Here is a 16583-nt window from a genome sequence, read left to right on the forward strand (position 1 = left end):
CACCGAATAATATCCAGTACGTTGATAAAAATTTATTTTGAATTTGATGTGAGGAGATTAACATGCATACTGTATGCCTATCTGAGTGTGGTATAAGCATAGTATAAGTATACTTATTAGCGAATAATCAAAGTAATGAAAATTGCATGTAAACTGGAGTGAACAGTTCTGCTTGTGTCATGAAAACTTCTTACTACTCAAAGTTGAGGAGAAATAGAGCAACATTTTTCCTCATGCAGGTTTTGCAGTTTTGCTTGTATAGAGCTGTCACCGTAATACTGTCATAGTACTGACTAACTTCGCTGCTGTCTTCCATATTCGCTGAGTGACCAAAGAACTTCCGGTATGTACAATTTTTGGAGTAACTCACATTAGTGTAGAATTGAGATGAATGTTTAATTAGAGTCAAGTCAAGTCAAGTTTATTTATATAGCGCTTTTCACAATACAGATTGTATCAAAGCAGCTTCACAGTATTAAATTAAAATAATACATCAATGTTTGTTTCTAGTGGAAAACGTCCACGTTTGGTAATGCTGATCAATAGTATTGTTGATTGATTACAGTTTTTTTTTCGATTGCTAAACGACACTGGGCACAACTGGAGTCACATGTGCAAAACTCTAACTACAGTCTGCACAGCAGCAGTTCATGTGGACCAAACTCTAGTTCGTTTTTCATTGCTTGAACACAGTTTTCAAAACTCTACACACTTATCCCATGACTTTAACCACAACCTGCACAACACTGTGGATTTACAGCACTTTGTTCAAATGCTAACACACTGCTGTCAAAACTGTGAACCACACATTCAAAACAGAATAGATTTCAGCCTTGTGCCTTTCAAACACTGCTGACTGCAATTTCAGCTGAAAGGCTAAGCAGGGGTCTTGTTTTAGACTTGTTAGTGAACACACACACACACACACACACACACACACACACACACACACACACACACACACACACACACACACACACACACACACACACATATATATATATATATATATATAGGTAGAGCTCAGAAAGACTAATTTTGGAAATGGAACAAGGAAGACGGGTTGGTGGAGGGAGAAGGGTGGCAGGGAGAGGGCGGATGCGTGCCGGATGTGAGGACACGAGTCCAGAGGACTGCCAGGGATGGATAAGGCACTCCAGAAGGTTCTCATGGCAAGAGAGAACATTAGATGTGATGTTGATGAAAACCTGTGGCCTGATGCTAGAGAGAGGCAGGATTAGCCCCTCAATTATTTGTTCGAATTACAGTATGTACTTTTAGTTTCTACCTTTTTTTTCTCATTACTGTAATTCCGAAAATTACTACAGACTATTGAAGCAAACTGCTCAATTTCATTTACCTTAAAGATTTGTTATGTTCTAAAAAAAATTATAAATCAAGTGAAAGAATGTTACTTTGTGTGAAGTCACTGAAATTGTTCAAACTGTAAAGATGAAAAGTTAGTATTTTCTGTATTGGTGTTTGATGCTAGTGTTTTTACTCTCAGTGTGTTCTGAGTGACAGTGTGTGTTATCTCAGTGAGGGTTGTGTATAGTGTTTGGCTGCACTGAGCCTGTTTTGAGCCATGTGTTAAGAGTTGTGTTGCTTGGAGAGAGTTTTGCAGGTGATGTGAACTGTTTAGCTCAGGTGACTGTTGGTAGTGCAGACTGTAGTTAGAGTTTTGCACATGTAGCTCCAGTTGTGCTCACTGTCGTTTAGCAATCGAAAAAAACTGTAATTAAATTAAATATCCCCAAATATCCCCAAATATCCCCAACTGAGCAAGCCAAAGGCAACAGTGGCAAGGAACCGAAAAACTCCATCAGGTGACCTAATGGAGAAAAAAAAAAACCTTGGGAGAACCCAGGCTCAGTCGGGGGCCAGTTCTCCTCTGGCGTTTATGAACTAGAGGTCGGATTTAACTGTAAGATTAAAAGTATTATATGAATGCCTGGCTGAAGAGATGCGTCTTTAATCGAGTTTTAAACTGGGAGAGCGAGTCTGAGCAACGAACAGTATCAGGAAGACTATTCCAGAGTTTTGGAGCCAAATGTGAAAATGCTCTCCCTCCTTTGGTGGACCTAGAAATCCTAGATATGACCAAAAGCCTTGAATTTAGTGATCTTAAAGAGCGCGATGGATTATAGGGCGATAGAAGATCCGTTAAATAGACTGGAGCTAAGCCGTTTAGGGCTTTATAAGTCAGTAGCAATACCTTGTAATTAATACGGAACTTTATAGGTAACCAATGCAGTGATGATAAAATTGGTGTTATATGATCATATTTTCTTGATCTCGTAAGAACTCTAGCGGCTGCATTTTGCACTAACTGTTGCTTGTTTATTGAGGATGCAGGACAACTAGCTAATAAAGCATTACAGTAATCTAGTCTCGAGGTCATGAATGCATGAACTAACTTTTATGCATCAGAAACTGATAGCATATTACGTAGCTTAGCAATGTTTCTAAGGTGGAAAAAGGCTGTTCTTGTAACATATGAAATATGATTTTCAAAAGACAGGTTGCAATCGAGTATAACACCCAGGTCTTTTACTGTAGAGGATAAAGTAACAGGACATCCTATGATGTTAAAGTTGTAGAGTGAGAGGTTTTGTGGGCGGTTTTTTTGAACCGATGATTAGTACCTCTGTCTTGTCTGGATTTAATAAAAGAAAATTGCGCGTCATCCAATCTTTTATATCTTTAACACACAGAGTGATGTCAAAGTCACATGAATTCCAATATGACTGTTCAGACTGAGGTCGCAGTGCAAAACATCCAACCTGTGTCTGATTTAGTGCCACATGGAAGTGTCCTAAATCAGAATCAAAAAGATCAGTCGAGTCAAATCAGATTATGACAACATTTGCCTGTAGTCTGAAAGTAGCCAAAGTTGTGTTAAGAGACACCTCAATGCATCATGATAAAGGGCTTTTTTAAGAGTTCTTGTATGCATTAATATATGAGCTCTGCGGACAGCAGAACTCTTCTCTCCTGTGTGCCGTATATATCCACACACATCAGCGTCATAATCACCTCAGGTCAGTGCCTCTCCAATACAGGCCACATTAGCATCACGAAACAGGAGGTGACATGATGCTGGGAGGGGGCAAATTGCACCAGGGCATATCTGTCAATGAAATAATGATGTTTGAGTGCTTCTTGACAGGCATGACATGGAAGAGGAACGGATTAAAGGAGTGAGATGTTGATACAAATGTTCAATTAGCCATTTGAGGATATATATCTCAAAGTCAATGGGGTCCAATTTTTGGCCATCAAATGTTGGCCATTTGAAGGGATCTATGCTTGAAAGCATATATAATTTTGAACCCCACTGACTCTCATTTTATATACAAAATTTCACAAACAAATTTTTGGCTGAGCTATTCCTTTAATATTTCTAGGTTGCATCTAATTTCCACTACCAATGTTTTCCAATGTTTCTTGTCCATTAAATATTTTTTTAACAACTTATTTCCAATGTTTTGTTAGTTGAGGATCAGTACACAACAGCACAACATATTGAATGGACTGTACGTCTATCACTCACAGACTGTTTTATTCAAATCCAATTAAATATGTCGTCTACGGTCTATTGTTACGTTCTTGCCTTAGTCTGGGGTCAAGGACAAATACAATGCATCTCTTTAGAGATAATGTGCTTCCTCCCAGACATATCTCAGAATTATGACCACATATCTCCTGATAATAAAATTTGGCAGGCAATTTTAACAAGACATCCCAACTCAGGAAAACGCATATTTTGTGTTGTCTTGGTCAATATTTGCAGGCCAACGGCTGCATCCTACAATAAAACTCAACACATTTGACCTGATATGACTTCTAGAGTTCAAGAAAACCTCAAAAGAATTATGCATGTAAAGCATCATGCTTTGTCAATGAGAACTGAGCCTCATATCAACATGCCCAGGAGGGACAGTCCAGGTTTTCAAGTGACAAAAGGTGCTTGTAGTTTTCAGGTTGTACCTGGCATTGACAGTAATATATGTGTGGATGATCCTGGCTGCAGGGGCTGATGGGACTCCTGCCTGTCGGAATAAATATCAAGCCCTGTCATTGCAGGCTCATATCATACGCAGCACACCTGATCTCCTCTACTACACAGACGATATTTGCCTCTATATATGTTAATAAAGCATTTTAAAGTGCCCATGGCTACTGCTGACCCGGCTTGTGTGCAAAACAGTGTTTGAGAAATCCTTACATTTTTATACTGGTTCACACTAAAGTAGTGTGACTGCCTTTCATTTTCACTTAGCTACCATAGGAATCTTGACTGACATAAAAATGTCCATATTTCTATTTAAATCTCCCAATGCTTTCTTAATACACGTTTCTAGTCTTATTGTAAATGATTCATCAAAAGGCTACATCGTGAAACTCTTGACATTGTTTCAAAACATATATACAGGTGCTGGTCATAAAATTAGAATATAATCAAAAAGTTGATTTATTTCAAGAATTCAACTTAACAGGTGAAACTAATATATTATATAGACTCATTACATGCAAAGTGAGATATTTCAAGCCTTTATTTGTTATAATTTTGATGATTATGGCTTACAGCTTATGAAACCCACGAAATCAAAATCCCAGAAAATTAGAATATTACATGAAATCACACAGTAATTACTCAGTAATACCATGGTCATTGAACCAGGTTTTGGTTATTTTGGCAGTGTGGGCAGGTGCAAATCCTGCTGGAAAATGAAGTCAGCATGAAGTGCTCTGAAAATGTCCTGGTAGACGGCTGCGTTGACTCTGGATTTAATAAAGCACAGTGGACCAAAGTCCTCTTTTCTGATGAGAGCAAATTTTGCATCTCATTTGGAAACCAAGGTCCCAGAGTCTGGAGGAAGAATGGAGAGGCACACAATCCAAGATGCTTGAAGTCCAGTGTGAAGTTTCCACAGTCTGTGTTGGTTTGGGGAGCCATGTCATCGGCTGGTGTTGGTCCACTGTGCTGTCCACTCAACACAGCCGTCTACCAGGACATTTCCAGAGCACTTCATGCTTCCTTCAGCAGACAAGCTTTATGGAGATGCTGACTTCATTTTCCAGCAGGATTTGCACCTGCCCACACTGCCAAAATAACCAAAACCTGGTTCAATCCACATTATTCTTGCATTTCTTCTGCATTCCGTCTAAATACAAACGCAACAGAAGGATGTCTTGACTCAGCGTATCAAATAAAGTCAAGTCACCTTTATTTATATAGCCCTTTTTACAATACAGATTGTTTCAAAGCAGCTTTACAGAGAGCAGGAAAATAATGCAACAAAGTTTGTTTCTAGAAGAAAATCGCGTCACAGTCCAGCTTAAGTAAATTCAGTTAATTTTTTGTGTAAAAAAGTTATTAATTTAGTTCATTTGGAGAAAAGCGTGATGTCATCGTCCAGCTCAGCTCAGTTCTCATATAATGGTGTCAAAGCATGCAGATCAATAAAATTGTTGAATTAAATCATAAAATAAAGAGTAATGGTGCAAACTAATTGGTGTTGATGAAAATCATTTGTGAATGTTGACAGTACGATTTAGTTTGTATGATTTTTTTTTGTATTGTTTTGATAACAACAATTCTTTTAAGCCTTTTGAGGTGACAGGTTTGCCAGACTACATTTCCCATGATTCTCTGTGGCAGCAGCGATAAAATACACAGATAAAACATCAGTTACACAGATAATTAATCACTTGAAACTATAAACACTCAACACTGAACTGATTTCAACTGAAAAATGACTTTATCATTGTCTTTCTGGAGCTACTTTACAGCAGAATTGAATTATTTTTTCATTCTAAACCTGATTATCTGTATTGTATAAAGTGCTATAATTAAGGGGGAGGTTAAAATATCCTGTTATTGTATAAGTGAAAAAGATAGACTGAAATGCAATTATGTTCAACGAATAAAACTAGTGTCACCATTATGTTCAGAACACGCACGGTTGCTTCTGATCCCACACTGCACTCTGTTTTATCCCAGACCCTGAAGAATAGGAAAACCCAAACAACTAACGGAGCTGTGGAAGGAAACGGGATTGCACGGCGCACTAGAGCGGGACGGTGCTCACAGTGAACTCCTGTACTGAACAGACTATACAGTCACACTAATTAGTTCCTGTCTTTTGAGGTAAAGTGCAGGAAAAAAATTTAATGGTTTGAAAATGCTGGGAAAATTGCCCACTTTAGATTTTAGCTATGTCATCTGTCCGAACATAAATTGCTACAGCTCCATTGAATAATTAAAAGTAGCAAACCATGGCTCACTGGAAAAATGTGTCTGTGCATTTCTGCAAAATGATATTGCATTGCGTCAAAGTGAAATGTACAGTCAGTAGCACTAAACGCATGTTCAGTTTAACCAATCAGTGTGAACTAACAATGTTTTATTACGTTAGTTGAAGCCTATGTGTAGCAGCAGTTTAGGAATGAAATTTCTGGTGAGTGAGTGGCACTAAAGGGTTAATGCCCCTATTGCTTTTTAAAACAACAACCCAGGCTCACTGCAAATAAGCAACTTTGCCAACAATTCTGCAAAAATACGAAATATGTATTTATATTTATACTCCGCTTTTCAGGTGACACAGATTGTTTCAAAGCAGCTTTACAGTCACAACAGGAAAATGATGCATTTCGGCTGTTGTTCAGTTCAGTTCTGTTGTAAAGATCATTAATTTTTAAATTAGTTAATTTTATCTATAGCAATTCTTCAAAAAATCATGTCCTCGTCCAGCTCAGTTCAGCTCTCGTATCAATCGGTGGCTGTAAAAAAAAAGAACACAATGCAGGAATTACAACAAAAATGGTCTTTAAAAAAACCCACAGAAACACTCAGGAGATAACAGGAATAATAATACAGTACAACCACGTAAAACAACAACACAGAACAATGAAAGAGGAAACTAAGGGTTTAAATACACAGAGTAATCAACAGAACTAAGAACAGGTGAGGAACTAACGAGTAACTATGGAAACCAATAATGACCAGGAACACAAGTAAAACGGGAATATGGAAAACAAAAACAAAACACAACGAAACTAAACAGACTGAGGGACTGTTTACACGACACCGTTTTCAACTAAGAGCGCAAAACTTTTTATGCGTATGGCCATTCGTTTACACGACGATGGCGTTTTGGGTGCCGGAAAACACAAACTTTTGAAAACGGGTTTCAAAGTGCAAGTTTTTGAAAACGGTCTCACTGTAAACAACAAAAACGTGAAACTGTGAAAACGATGACGTCATGCACATGCGTATTACGTGTTCAATAGTGTTTCTTCGCCATCTTTTCGTGGATCCATGTGAATGGGGATCGTTTTGACGATGGTGTCGTCTGTGCGTGGAAAACTGAAAGGAAAAACTTCTCAGTTTTAAGCATATTGTTCGTGTAAACGTACCGTTAAAGGTGAACTAAGTAACTTTTCTTACCTTATCTGAACAGCTTCGGAGTCATTGGAATGGTTATATTACTTATTTCGGGTTGAATGGTGGTCGTTTCGCACCCCCCTGGTGCCCGTGAGCGGAAAATACGCACTTGCAACTTTGAGCCGGCGGGCCGCTGCGTCAGGAAGTCTCACGTGATATCAGGTCTCGCGATGTAAACAATTGCTTTACGGCCAAAAGAAATCTGCTAAAATGCTGTCATTATTGCGCTCCCTCACGCTGTCCGAACCCGAATGAAGAAGACGTTTTAAAGAACGTCCCATCTGCTTTGATGTCGTTGATCTATAGCCTCTGGTGTCTGAGAATCACCAACGAGTTTTTACAACAGTGTTGTCAAATATCTATTCCGAAGCTGTGGGGGGAGCTCTAGAGAGAAACCTGCGAGCAAAAAGCGAGAATACAGCGAAGAAATCCCGAAGCTACTGAGTGCTGCTTTAAACATAACCCTGACAACCAGATCAAAATTGATTTTTGGGAAAATTTTGCAGTATTTTTAAATGATTTATCTGCACACATCAATATAAAAAAAAAAAAAAAAAAAAATCATGTGCCCTCGCAATCAAAACAGCATCTCTTCTCTAATGATGTGTTTTTTGGTGCAAGGGCGGGGCAACCTGTCACTCACATGAGATCCACCAATAGCAAACCACCATATCCAATCAATCCCCATGGACAAAATCAAGTCCTGTCCTACTTTTGTTCCTCATTCGAGTAACGTATCCCTTAGATGTCACGACTGAAACACTTCCCTGCTGGTAATATAAATATGTTAATTTATTTCACTTTACATTTGCGATCTACTCTCAAGGCTATTCATCTCTTTATAGTGTTTTGATGGGCAGATAAAGCTATACATCATCCTCCTGTCATTTTTTGAAGCCAAATATTAATCAGTTTTCCTGGCATGAACTGCGTGACCTAAAATGGTCCAGCTATGATATTTTCTGTGACCTGCGCCAGCTGGACTGATATACACATATTTATTTATTTCCAGGGACATATATGTCCATGCCTGAAGCAGACAGCACATGCTAATGCAACAAAGCATCAAAATTCATTAATGCCGTGAAGAAAAATCGTATCAGCGTGACACATTGGCATATAGTCATGTATATCAGCTCAGATCATAAATTAGCTGCACATTCATTTAACCTTGAAGAGACTTTTAAGTGCGTTTGTATGCCCATGCACTCGGACTGCATATCTAATTTAATTTTTTGTGAACAATAGCTAAGTTTAAGCCAAAAAGAAGTTTATTATAAATAAATAATAATTCAGTATAATGAAACTATTGTTTAAGCGTCTCAATACTTGTATGAAAACTGTACATTTCAAATGACACATCTGATTAACATCCCATCTCCAGCGAACCTCTGAGAGCCACAATGACGCAGTTTAACTTCTCCCAGCTGGACCGCGCTGATCCCAGACCACCCCGGACGAACAAAACACGACTTATGCTGCGAACAATACAATATGTATGTATCAAAACTAATAAATAGATACCAAGGCTCAGCCTGGCACGTCAGACACAATGGGGTGTATTAAAATAACTGGCTTGATGTCATTGTTCTCCAGCAGTGTGGGGTTTATGTGTTTATGCCTGTATGAATGAGACGGGCTGGAGATCACAGAGCTGTCCTTGTCCCATACAGTGATGAGCCTTTCAGACGCCCCGTCCAGCCTCACAATCTGCCCTGTATCGCACACACTCGTCGAGACACAACCCTGATCTGATGGAAAACAACCTTTCAAAAACATCCATCACGCAAACCCAAAATACAGTGCGTGGCTTTCTGGAAACTAAGTCACGCTTAACAACAATAACAAACAATCCTACAAGAGTGTGTCTTCCAAATAATCTCACTTTTTGGTGATGTTTGGTAGATGTGTGCGCATATTTAAGGCCAGTTCACGCAAAGCACAATAACAATAAAGTTTTAAAAATCGTTTTAACTCGAAAGATGTTCACGCCAATAACGATAACTGTAACGGTAATTATTTGTTAGTGTCCACACCAAAGTCTGTTTATTCTAACTGTTATACGTTTTGTTAGATAAAATGTGGTTGTTTTTCACAGTCATCACAGGGAATAATACGGCAAGAACAACACACATTTATTAAGCGCGGTTCTATGAATATGCAAATGAGCCCCGCCTCCACTCACTCACTCAGCTCAGAGATCCACATGTTGATCTGATTGGTTACAAGGTAGTTTGTGACGTCAGAAACACCAGCGATTTCAAAGCGTGTTTTTGAGACTGTCTTTGGAGAAAATACTCAGCAATGGTGTCGACTTATGAATTTACACATGGTTTGTCTTAAAGCATATTAAAAACATCACATAGACATATAAACAACATTAAAAGCTCGATTTTCACCACAGGGGGACTTTAACATTTGTATACCGTATACTCAATGCACAAAATTGATACACATCAGCCAAAAAAAGTGTATTTGAGTCAAACCCGCTTCAAAAATAACCTTTGACCCCAAATGCAAATTTTTATTTTGATATTTTGTTGCCAGTGTTATTTTATATTATTTCTAATAGTATGTATTAATATTTTGAATTAGCTTTTATTTTAAAGTATATTTTGTTTTAGTAATTTTGTCATTTTTATTTTTTTCCAACACCAACTAGCTTAATTTTATCTTTATTTCCTCTGGCAACATTTTGGCAACATTTTGTTGAATGTAAAGTTTTTCATCTGTTTTTATTTTTTATCTTAAATGTGCTTTATTTCAATTTGTAACAAGTTATAATAGTTTTAGTCACAGTTAGCAGAAACACCACTCTTGCATGAAAAGTCTTTTAGTAGGAAATGGCTTTTAAATCCATAATGTTAACTGGCACTTGCTAATTTAAATGCATTCTGTGAATAAAATAAGTATATAGACCATCACCGTCCAGAACAGCCTGTCATTTACTTGACCATAGTTTAACAGAACAGCTCCATCTATTGGAAACATACATAATACAAATACAAAGAGACACTCAGTGGTTGCTCTGCTGGTGTAACAGTGTGGGGAAGATGTAACATCAGGTTCCTTATTTAAATGTGACCAGACACATATCAGTCACTATAGACTTCTGCATGGCTGAGTTTAGATGAATTGCATGAACACCAATGATAATGTGTTCAACACTGAAAAATGACACTCCCTCTTTTCAGGTTTCACTTCCTCAAGAACAAAGTTCAGCTTCATTCTTTTACATGAACAACAGAAAGAGAAAACATGAAAATGATCACTTCTGGAAACACAACAGAGCAGTTTTAGCGTTTGCTGATCACTGGAACTCTGTTTGCACAGGTGGGTCAATCTTTTCTCTTTATTGTCAGTGTTTTGTGCTGTAGATGATGAACCACATGACCAGAGCAATGTCAGATTCTCAGTCGGTACATGTTCTGTGACCCGCACAACATCAGTCTTCTCAGCACGTGTGTGAGCTGTTTCCTTCAGAGGTTTATTAATAGCTGTATTTCCTGGGGAAGTGTGCCTTTACTTCCTCTGCATGCATGGGATATACAGTACATCTGATGTTGTGTCATTTTGGGATCCAATAACTTTTTTTATTTTTTTTATTACATTTTTTCTTCCATCAGAAAGAACCACTATAGAAGCTTTCGAGCATGTGTACGTGCAAAGCATGAGGAATTGTTTTCCTTTACTCAGTTTTGTCTGCTGGTGTAAAATCTGCTAGTCTGCAGTGGTGAAGTCGGAAGGAGAAGTAACACACTCTCCACAGGAAATACTCAGTTCCACAATCATTCTTTTTATTTTATTTTTTTGCCTTACAAGAAGAGATTGGATGCTAAGATATGTCAATAGGGTAAGTTGAGCCATCTCCGGACCTAGAGAGTTATGGATAAGTTTAGTAATGTAATAATTTAATCATTAAAGGATCATCATTTAACTGACAGTGATTGACAGGGTCATACAGTAAAATTAAAAGTATTTATAATGCTAAAAAAAAATTTGCATATCAAAGTAAATTTGAAGACAGTACCAGACGAGTTAAAGTGTGATTCTGTAATATATATACTGTAAAAAAGGTACTGTCTTAAATGTTAAGAACGATCAACTTGGATGTTTAAGTAATTTCAACTTAAACTACATTAAACTGACTTTGAGTAATTGATTTGAATCTTATGTATATATATATTCAGATCCTTTGAGGACAATAATTCATAAATTACAATTTTTCATCATCCAAAAGGTAGAGGTCAGAGATGGATCTGCCTCATCTTCCATGCTTATGTAATCTGAAATGATGACTCGATGTGAGTTGTGGTAATAACCTGTTAAATTCCTTTGCAGAAAGCTAAATTAAAGCACATTGTTATGGAGGAAGAACCAGAACCACATGCCACCATGACAGCGACTGCTAAAGACACAGTTTCGTCAGAGCAATCCTCACCACAGCAGGAGGCGTTCTTCAGTAACGGTCAGTTTGAGTCGATCTGTGTTCAGTAACTGTGAGATAATGAGAGCAGCATCTCTCTGTGTGTGTGTGTGTGTTGTGGCATCAGAACTGTGTTGATTTGATGTGTCCTGGCAGCAGAAGAGGCTGATGTGGGCTTTAGCGCCTCCTGTCTGACCACAGCAGAACTGCAGCAACACTGGAGAGCCGTGAAGCAGGAGTTCAGGAGCATCAAGCTGCTGTTCGACATCCCCAGCGCCCGCATCAGAGAGCAAACCATCTCCAAATATGTGGTATATCAACGCTTATAATTACTTTACAAATTTAAATCGAACTTTAGTTGCTATTTTTGTAATTCCGACATCATAATTCCATTATTTAATCAAAGAAATTCTCGTAATGTAATAGCTTGCTCTGCTTCTTAAACGACCTTTCTTTTTGTCTGACGTCAGCAAGACCTCGTATTTTTAACCGCTCCCCTTTTCCACGTTTCACTTTATAATCAAAGAAAGTGCTGCATTTTACATCCAAATTCAATATGAAAGCGTTTCCTCCACAAAATATTTTTTTTTATAAAACCTCTCGCAATCTCGACTTTTCCACCCGCAATTGCCGAGTCTCACAATTCTTAGAAAAAAGTAAGATTTGTGAGATATAAACTCTCAGTTTCGAGTTATAAAGTCAGAATTACCATTTATTTTTTCTTAATCCATGCGGAAACAAGCTTCCATAGATCACCACCCAGTAAACAGAGAACATTCAGCCAGCATTAGTGTATGGTTCTTATTTGATTATTATTTTTGGAAACCTAAAGGGAATATAAAGGGCAGTGATGTAGTCGAGACCAGCTCATTTGAGTCCAGGCCGAGACTAGAGGGGGGTCTGACTGATTCAGGCAATGTAAATCAGTGTATTTTGGGGTGAATGAAGCCTGGTTACTCTTCAGTGTCACACAAATCTCCACAGCTCTGCTCCAGAGACACGATAACACAGAGCAGATCATATGAGCAAGTCGGAACAGTATTTGAGACTCAGTCTCAAGTCAAGGTGGAGTCAGTGACAAAACCAAGACTATGAAAACATGGTCCCAAGTGCTACAACACTGCCTTATGCCTGATACAGACTGTGCGATTCCAGCAATCCTATAAGATCATCACAAATCACACTGTACGACATGGATCTTATAAACTTGGTGCGACATGTATGTAGACTGTGGATGATGAAGTGGTAAACAGATAGAGTAAGATGAATCGCACTTTAGCAAATGTGGTTTTTATGTGCGCTGAAAAAAGAGAATATGGTGCTGTCATGGTTCGGGAAAAGAGACTAACTTGGCAAGCCAATTTTGCAAATGGAGTTTGAGGAAAGTAGTTTTAACCTTTAGCGCCGTGTCACATTGATCAATACGCCATTTCATGTTGCATTTTGATTGGCTAGTAGCAGCAAACACACTGTGACATCATGCTAAATTTATGACACTGTCAGAAAATCATTGCAGGCTATCTTTGGTCAACAACGGCCATCTTTGACCCTCTCTCACTGTACGACAGAGCCAGCGTTTAAGAACAGAAATCCCCACGACTGGTCATCTCTCATCTGGGACAGCCCAAAATCATACAATGTCATTAGGCATAAGGATCCAATTTTTTAGCTGTACATGTCTTCACAACCAGCAATGCTATCAGGTCTATGTTCACGGCTGATTTCTGTCCTTCAGGTGTACCAGATTGTGGTGATCCGCTCGGGAAGCTACGACTGTGAGCGTGTGACCATCGAGAGGCGCTACTCGGACTTCCTCCACCTTCATCAGGAGCTCCTGCTGGACTTCAGTGAGGAAATGGAGGACATCGTGATGCCCAGGAAGAAAATGACGGGCAACTTCTCCGAGGAGAACATCGCCGAGCGGCGCGTGGCCCTCAGAGACTATCTCAATCAGCTCTACTCCCTCCGGATTGTCCGGAAATCCCACGCGTTCCAGGCGTTCTTCACTCATCAGGAACTGAAAGCTGCATATAACCTCCTGCGCGGGGGGCGCTTTTCCCGAGCGCTCGAGGACCTCCAGGCGGCGTTAATACTTCAGGAGAAACTGTCTTCTCACAACCCTACTTTGGTGATACCAACCCTGTGCGCGATACTGGTGTGCCAACGGGATCTAGAGGACTTCGACGCAGCATTTCAGACTGGCAGAAGAGCTCTTCCCACAGTGAGGCGTTACGAGCTCCGGCAGTATCACGGGCCCCTGCTGGAGGCTCTCGTAGATTTGGGCTACAGTCTTGAGTTGCCCGTGGCCCAGTTACAGGACGAGCTGACCAGAGTCCGAGACGCCCCACACGGGCAGGTGTCACTGGTGTCCCTTAAAGAACTGGTGGTGCAAGAGTTTGTATAATCAGTGACTACAGTGAACTTAGTAGTGCTTATAAACATTATTTGAACAAATCGCCTAATGAGTGTAAAGTCCCACAGACTTACATTGTAGGAAAGACTTGAGTCATATCCAGAGACCAGAAATACATAGAGACTTGGGGTGGGCACTTTTGACTCGAGCCAGAAAGCACCCACACAGAACACCCTAGCAACTGCATAGCAACAATGTGCTTTCTGTGCACATACATGTTTTTGCATTGTATTTAAGGTAACACTTTATTTTACAGTGTCCTTGTTACATATGTTACATGTACGTACCATAGTAATAATTATAAATTATGCATAATTACATGCAATTAACCCTCAACCAAATCCTAATCCTACCCTAACCCTATAGTAAGTACATGTTATTGCTTAATATTACTCAGTACTTAAAGGTATAGTGGAGGATTTTCCCGAATTTTAGAAAAGAACCGCCCTCTCCACTTTTTGAAAAAATGCACATGCGCAACACTCTACCTGCTCCCGAGAGGGAACGCCTATTAAACGCTAGCATCGCTAATCATAGCTTACATTAACTTTTACTAGCAGTGATTTTAAATGGATTTCTCCAAATAGCATGCCAAACTTTACCTGTCGAGTAGAAACTTCGCGACCGAGGCATCAGTGGGAAGCCCAACCTGTGCTTTTAGCGCACGCCAGCGTGTGAAATATTCTCCCCAAAAACACTGGTCTTGTTTCTTTCTTCAGAGGCCTTTCTCTTCTTGTCATATAATCCGTAGACACTTTTTCTCTTGCGACCCTCAGACATTTTGAAAAAACCCGGTGAGAACGGCGAGCTTCAATGAATGGCTGAAACCGTAGCTCACCACACATATACACCTGAAAGTGCGCATGCGCAGAAGGCGAAAACTACCTAGGGACGAGCACGTACGACGGCCTTACGTAAACATATCACCAGAATGATTGACAATTAGGAGGACCAATAGTCTTGATGATCCACCCGGAAAAAGAAAATCCTCCACTATACCTTTAAATATATAATTACACTGTAACAATGACACCTTAAAATAAAGTGTAACTGTGCTTAAATACCTGCATATAACTACATAATGTAATTCATTTCTGTAATTACATCTATAATTACACTATTGACCCTCCCTTACACCTTTACCCACCCACAAGCCTACCCATACCACTAAACAGCACAGGTGTTTTGCAATACAACATCAACACAATAAGTACATTGTACTTATTTTTTATGTGAGTACATAGTAGTTAAAGACACCTAATATAAAGTGTTACTGGCCATATTTGTATTATTTCATATTTAATTTTCTCTGCAAACCTTTTCCATTTATCTTGGATGACGGTCTGTGATTTACTTTCACAAGTTAGTCTGAATTGCTTTCACCAATTGTAAACATTTCAATCCAGTGTTGTTATTGTTAACTAAAACTATTAAAAATAATTTTCGCTAATTGAAATAAAGCTGAATTAAATTAAAATATACATATTAGATTTTTTTTTTTTTTATTCTAAATGTTGCCAATGCAACTAACTGAAATAAAATAAGTTTAACTTAAAGCTACAATATGTAATTTTTCGTCGCCAGAGGTCGCATTCTCAAAACAATAACCAAGGCGAAGCTTGATGACGCTGTGAAGGAGAGTGGAGCGATGGGAGATGTTGTTTTAACCATCCAGAGATTTATGGTATATTTCGTATAATTTACAAATCATGTTCACGAATGAGGTAATACATTAGTTTTTGTATTACCTATTCGTTTGATCACACTATTTTATGTCATCGTAATGAATCAGCTGCAAGGAACGTGAAATGTAATGCTATATATGAGCCTGTTACTGATATGTGACTCTTTGTCAAATGATTTCGTGGGTTAATGTTTTACACGTTTAAAACAATCGTACTAAAAGTTAATTTGAACGAAACCACAGTATTTGCAAGTAATGATTAAATATTTTTTGTGCAACACATACTGTAGCCTATTTAATTTCACTGCCATAGACTTGATAAAGTGTTACTGAAGTACAAACAAGGTGCAATATAACTGTATCTGTACAATATATATTTGCTTCCCTGTCTATTAAAACACATGCGAGAGCTGAGTCTCTGTCAAGTACAAGTTTGTCGCGAAGCTCTCTCCATCCTGAAAACACCACACCGATGTTCATCCTTGTTTTATTTCTCTGTTTTCCCAAAGCCTGCTTGCCTCACTTTAAATGTGTTAAAGTTTTTTTTCTTTTGGATTTTCTGTAATCGCAATCAGTAATCATGAACTGACTATTCAACTGGTAATCGAAT

The 16583-nt window shown here is 38.7% G+C and overlaps 1 protein-coding gene across 4 annotated transcripts; it reads left to right on the forward strand.

Annotated features, from left to right (window-relative positions):
* The first annotated feature begins 10305 nt into the window (after positions 1-10305).
* Positions 10306-16387, forward strand: snx20 (sorting nexin 20). Of its 4 annotated transcripts, none has more exons than XM_082160518.1 (5): positions 10306-10783; positions 11077-11303; positions 11792-11918; positions 12033-12187; positions 13612-16387. In XM_082160518.1, exons 2-5 carry the CDS (start codon positions 11283-11285, stop codon positions 14278-14280), a joined length of 972 nt encoding a protein of 323 aa, XP_082016644.1. In that variant the 5' UTR covers positions 10306-10783; positions 11077-11282; the 3' UTR covers positions 14281-16387. The 4 variants fall into 4 exon arrangements, with proteins under 4 accessions (XP_082016644.1, XP_082016645.1, XP_082016646.1 ...); XM_082160519.1 differs by having other exon boundaries at positions 11147-11303; XM_082160520.1 differs by having other exon boundaries at positions 10307-10783; positions 12036-12187.
* Positions 16388-16583: the final 196 nt, after the last annotated feature.

Source organism: Leuciscus leuciscus, assembly GCF_965113295.1.
Source record: "Leuciscus leuciscus genome assembly, chromosome: 25".
Classification (NCBI taxonomy): domain Eukaryota; kingdom Metazoa; phylum Chordata; class Actinopteri; order Cypriniformes; family Leuciscidae; genus Leuciscus; species Leuciscus leuciscus.

Coding starts and splice junctions, on each gene's coding strand:
- snx20 (XM_082160518.1), top strand. CDS start 11,283: ATGCTAAGATATGTCAATAGG. Junction 11,304..11,791: donor TGCTAAGATATGTCAATAGG/GTAAGTTGAGCC, acceptor ATTCCTTTGCAG/AAAGCTAAATTAAAGCACAT. Junction 12,188..13,611: donor AAACCATCTCCAAATATGTG/GTATATCAACGC, acceptor TCTGTCCTTCAG/GTGTACCAGATTGTGGTGAT.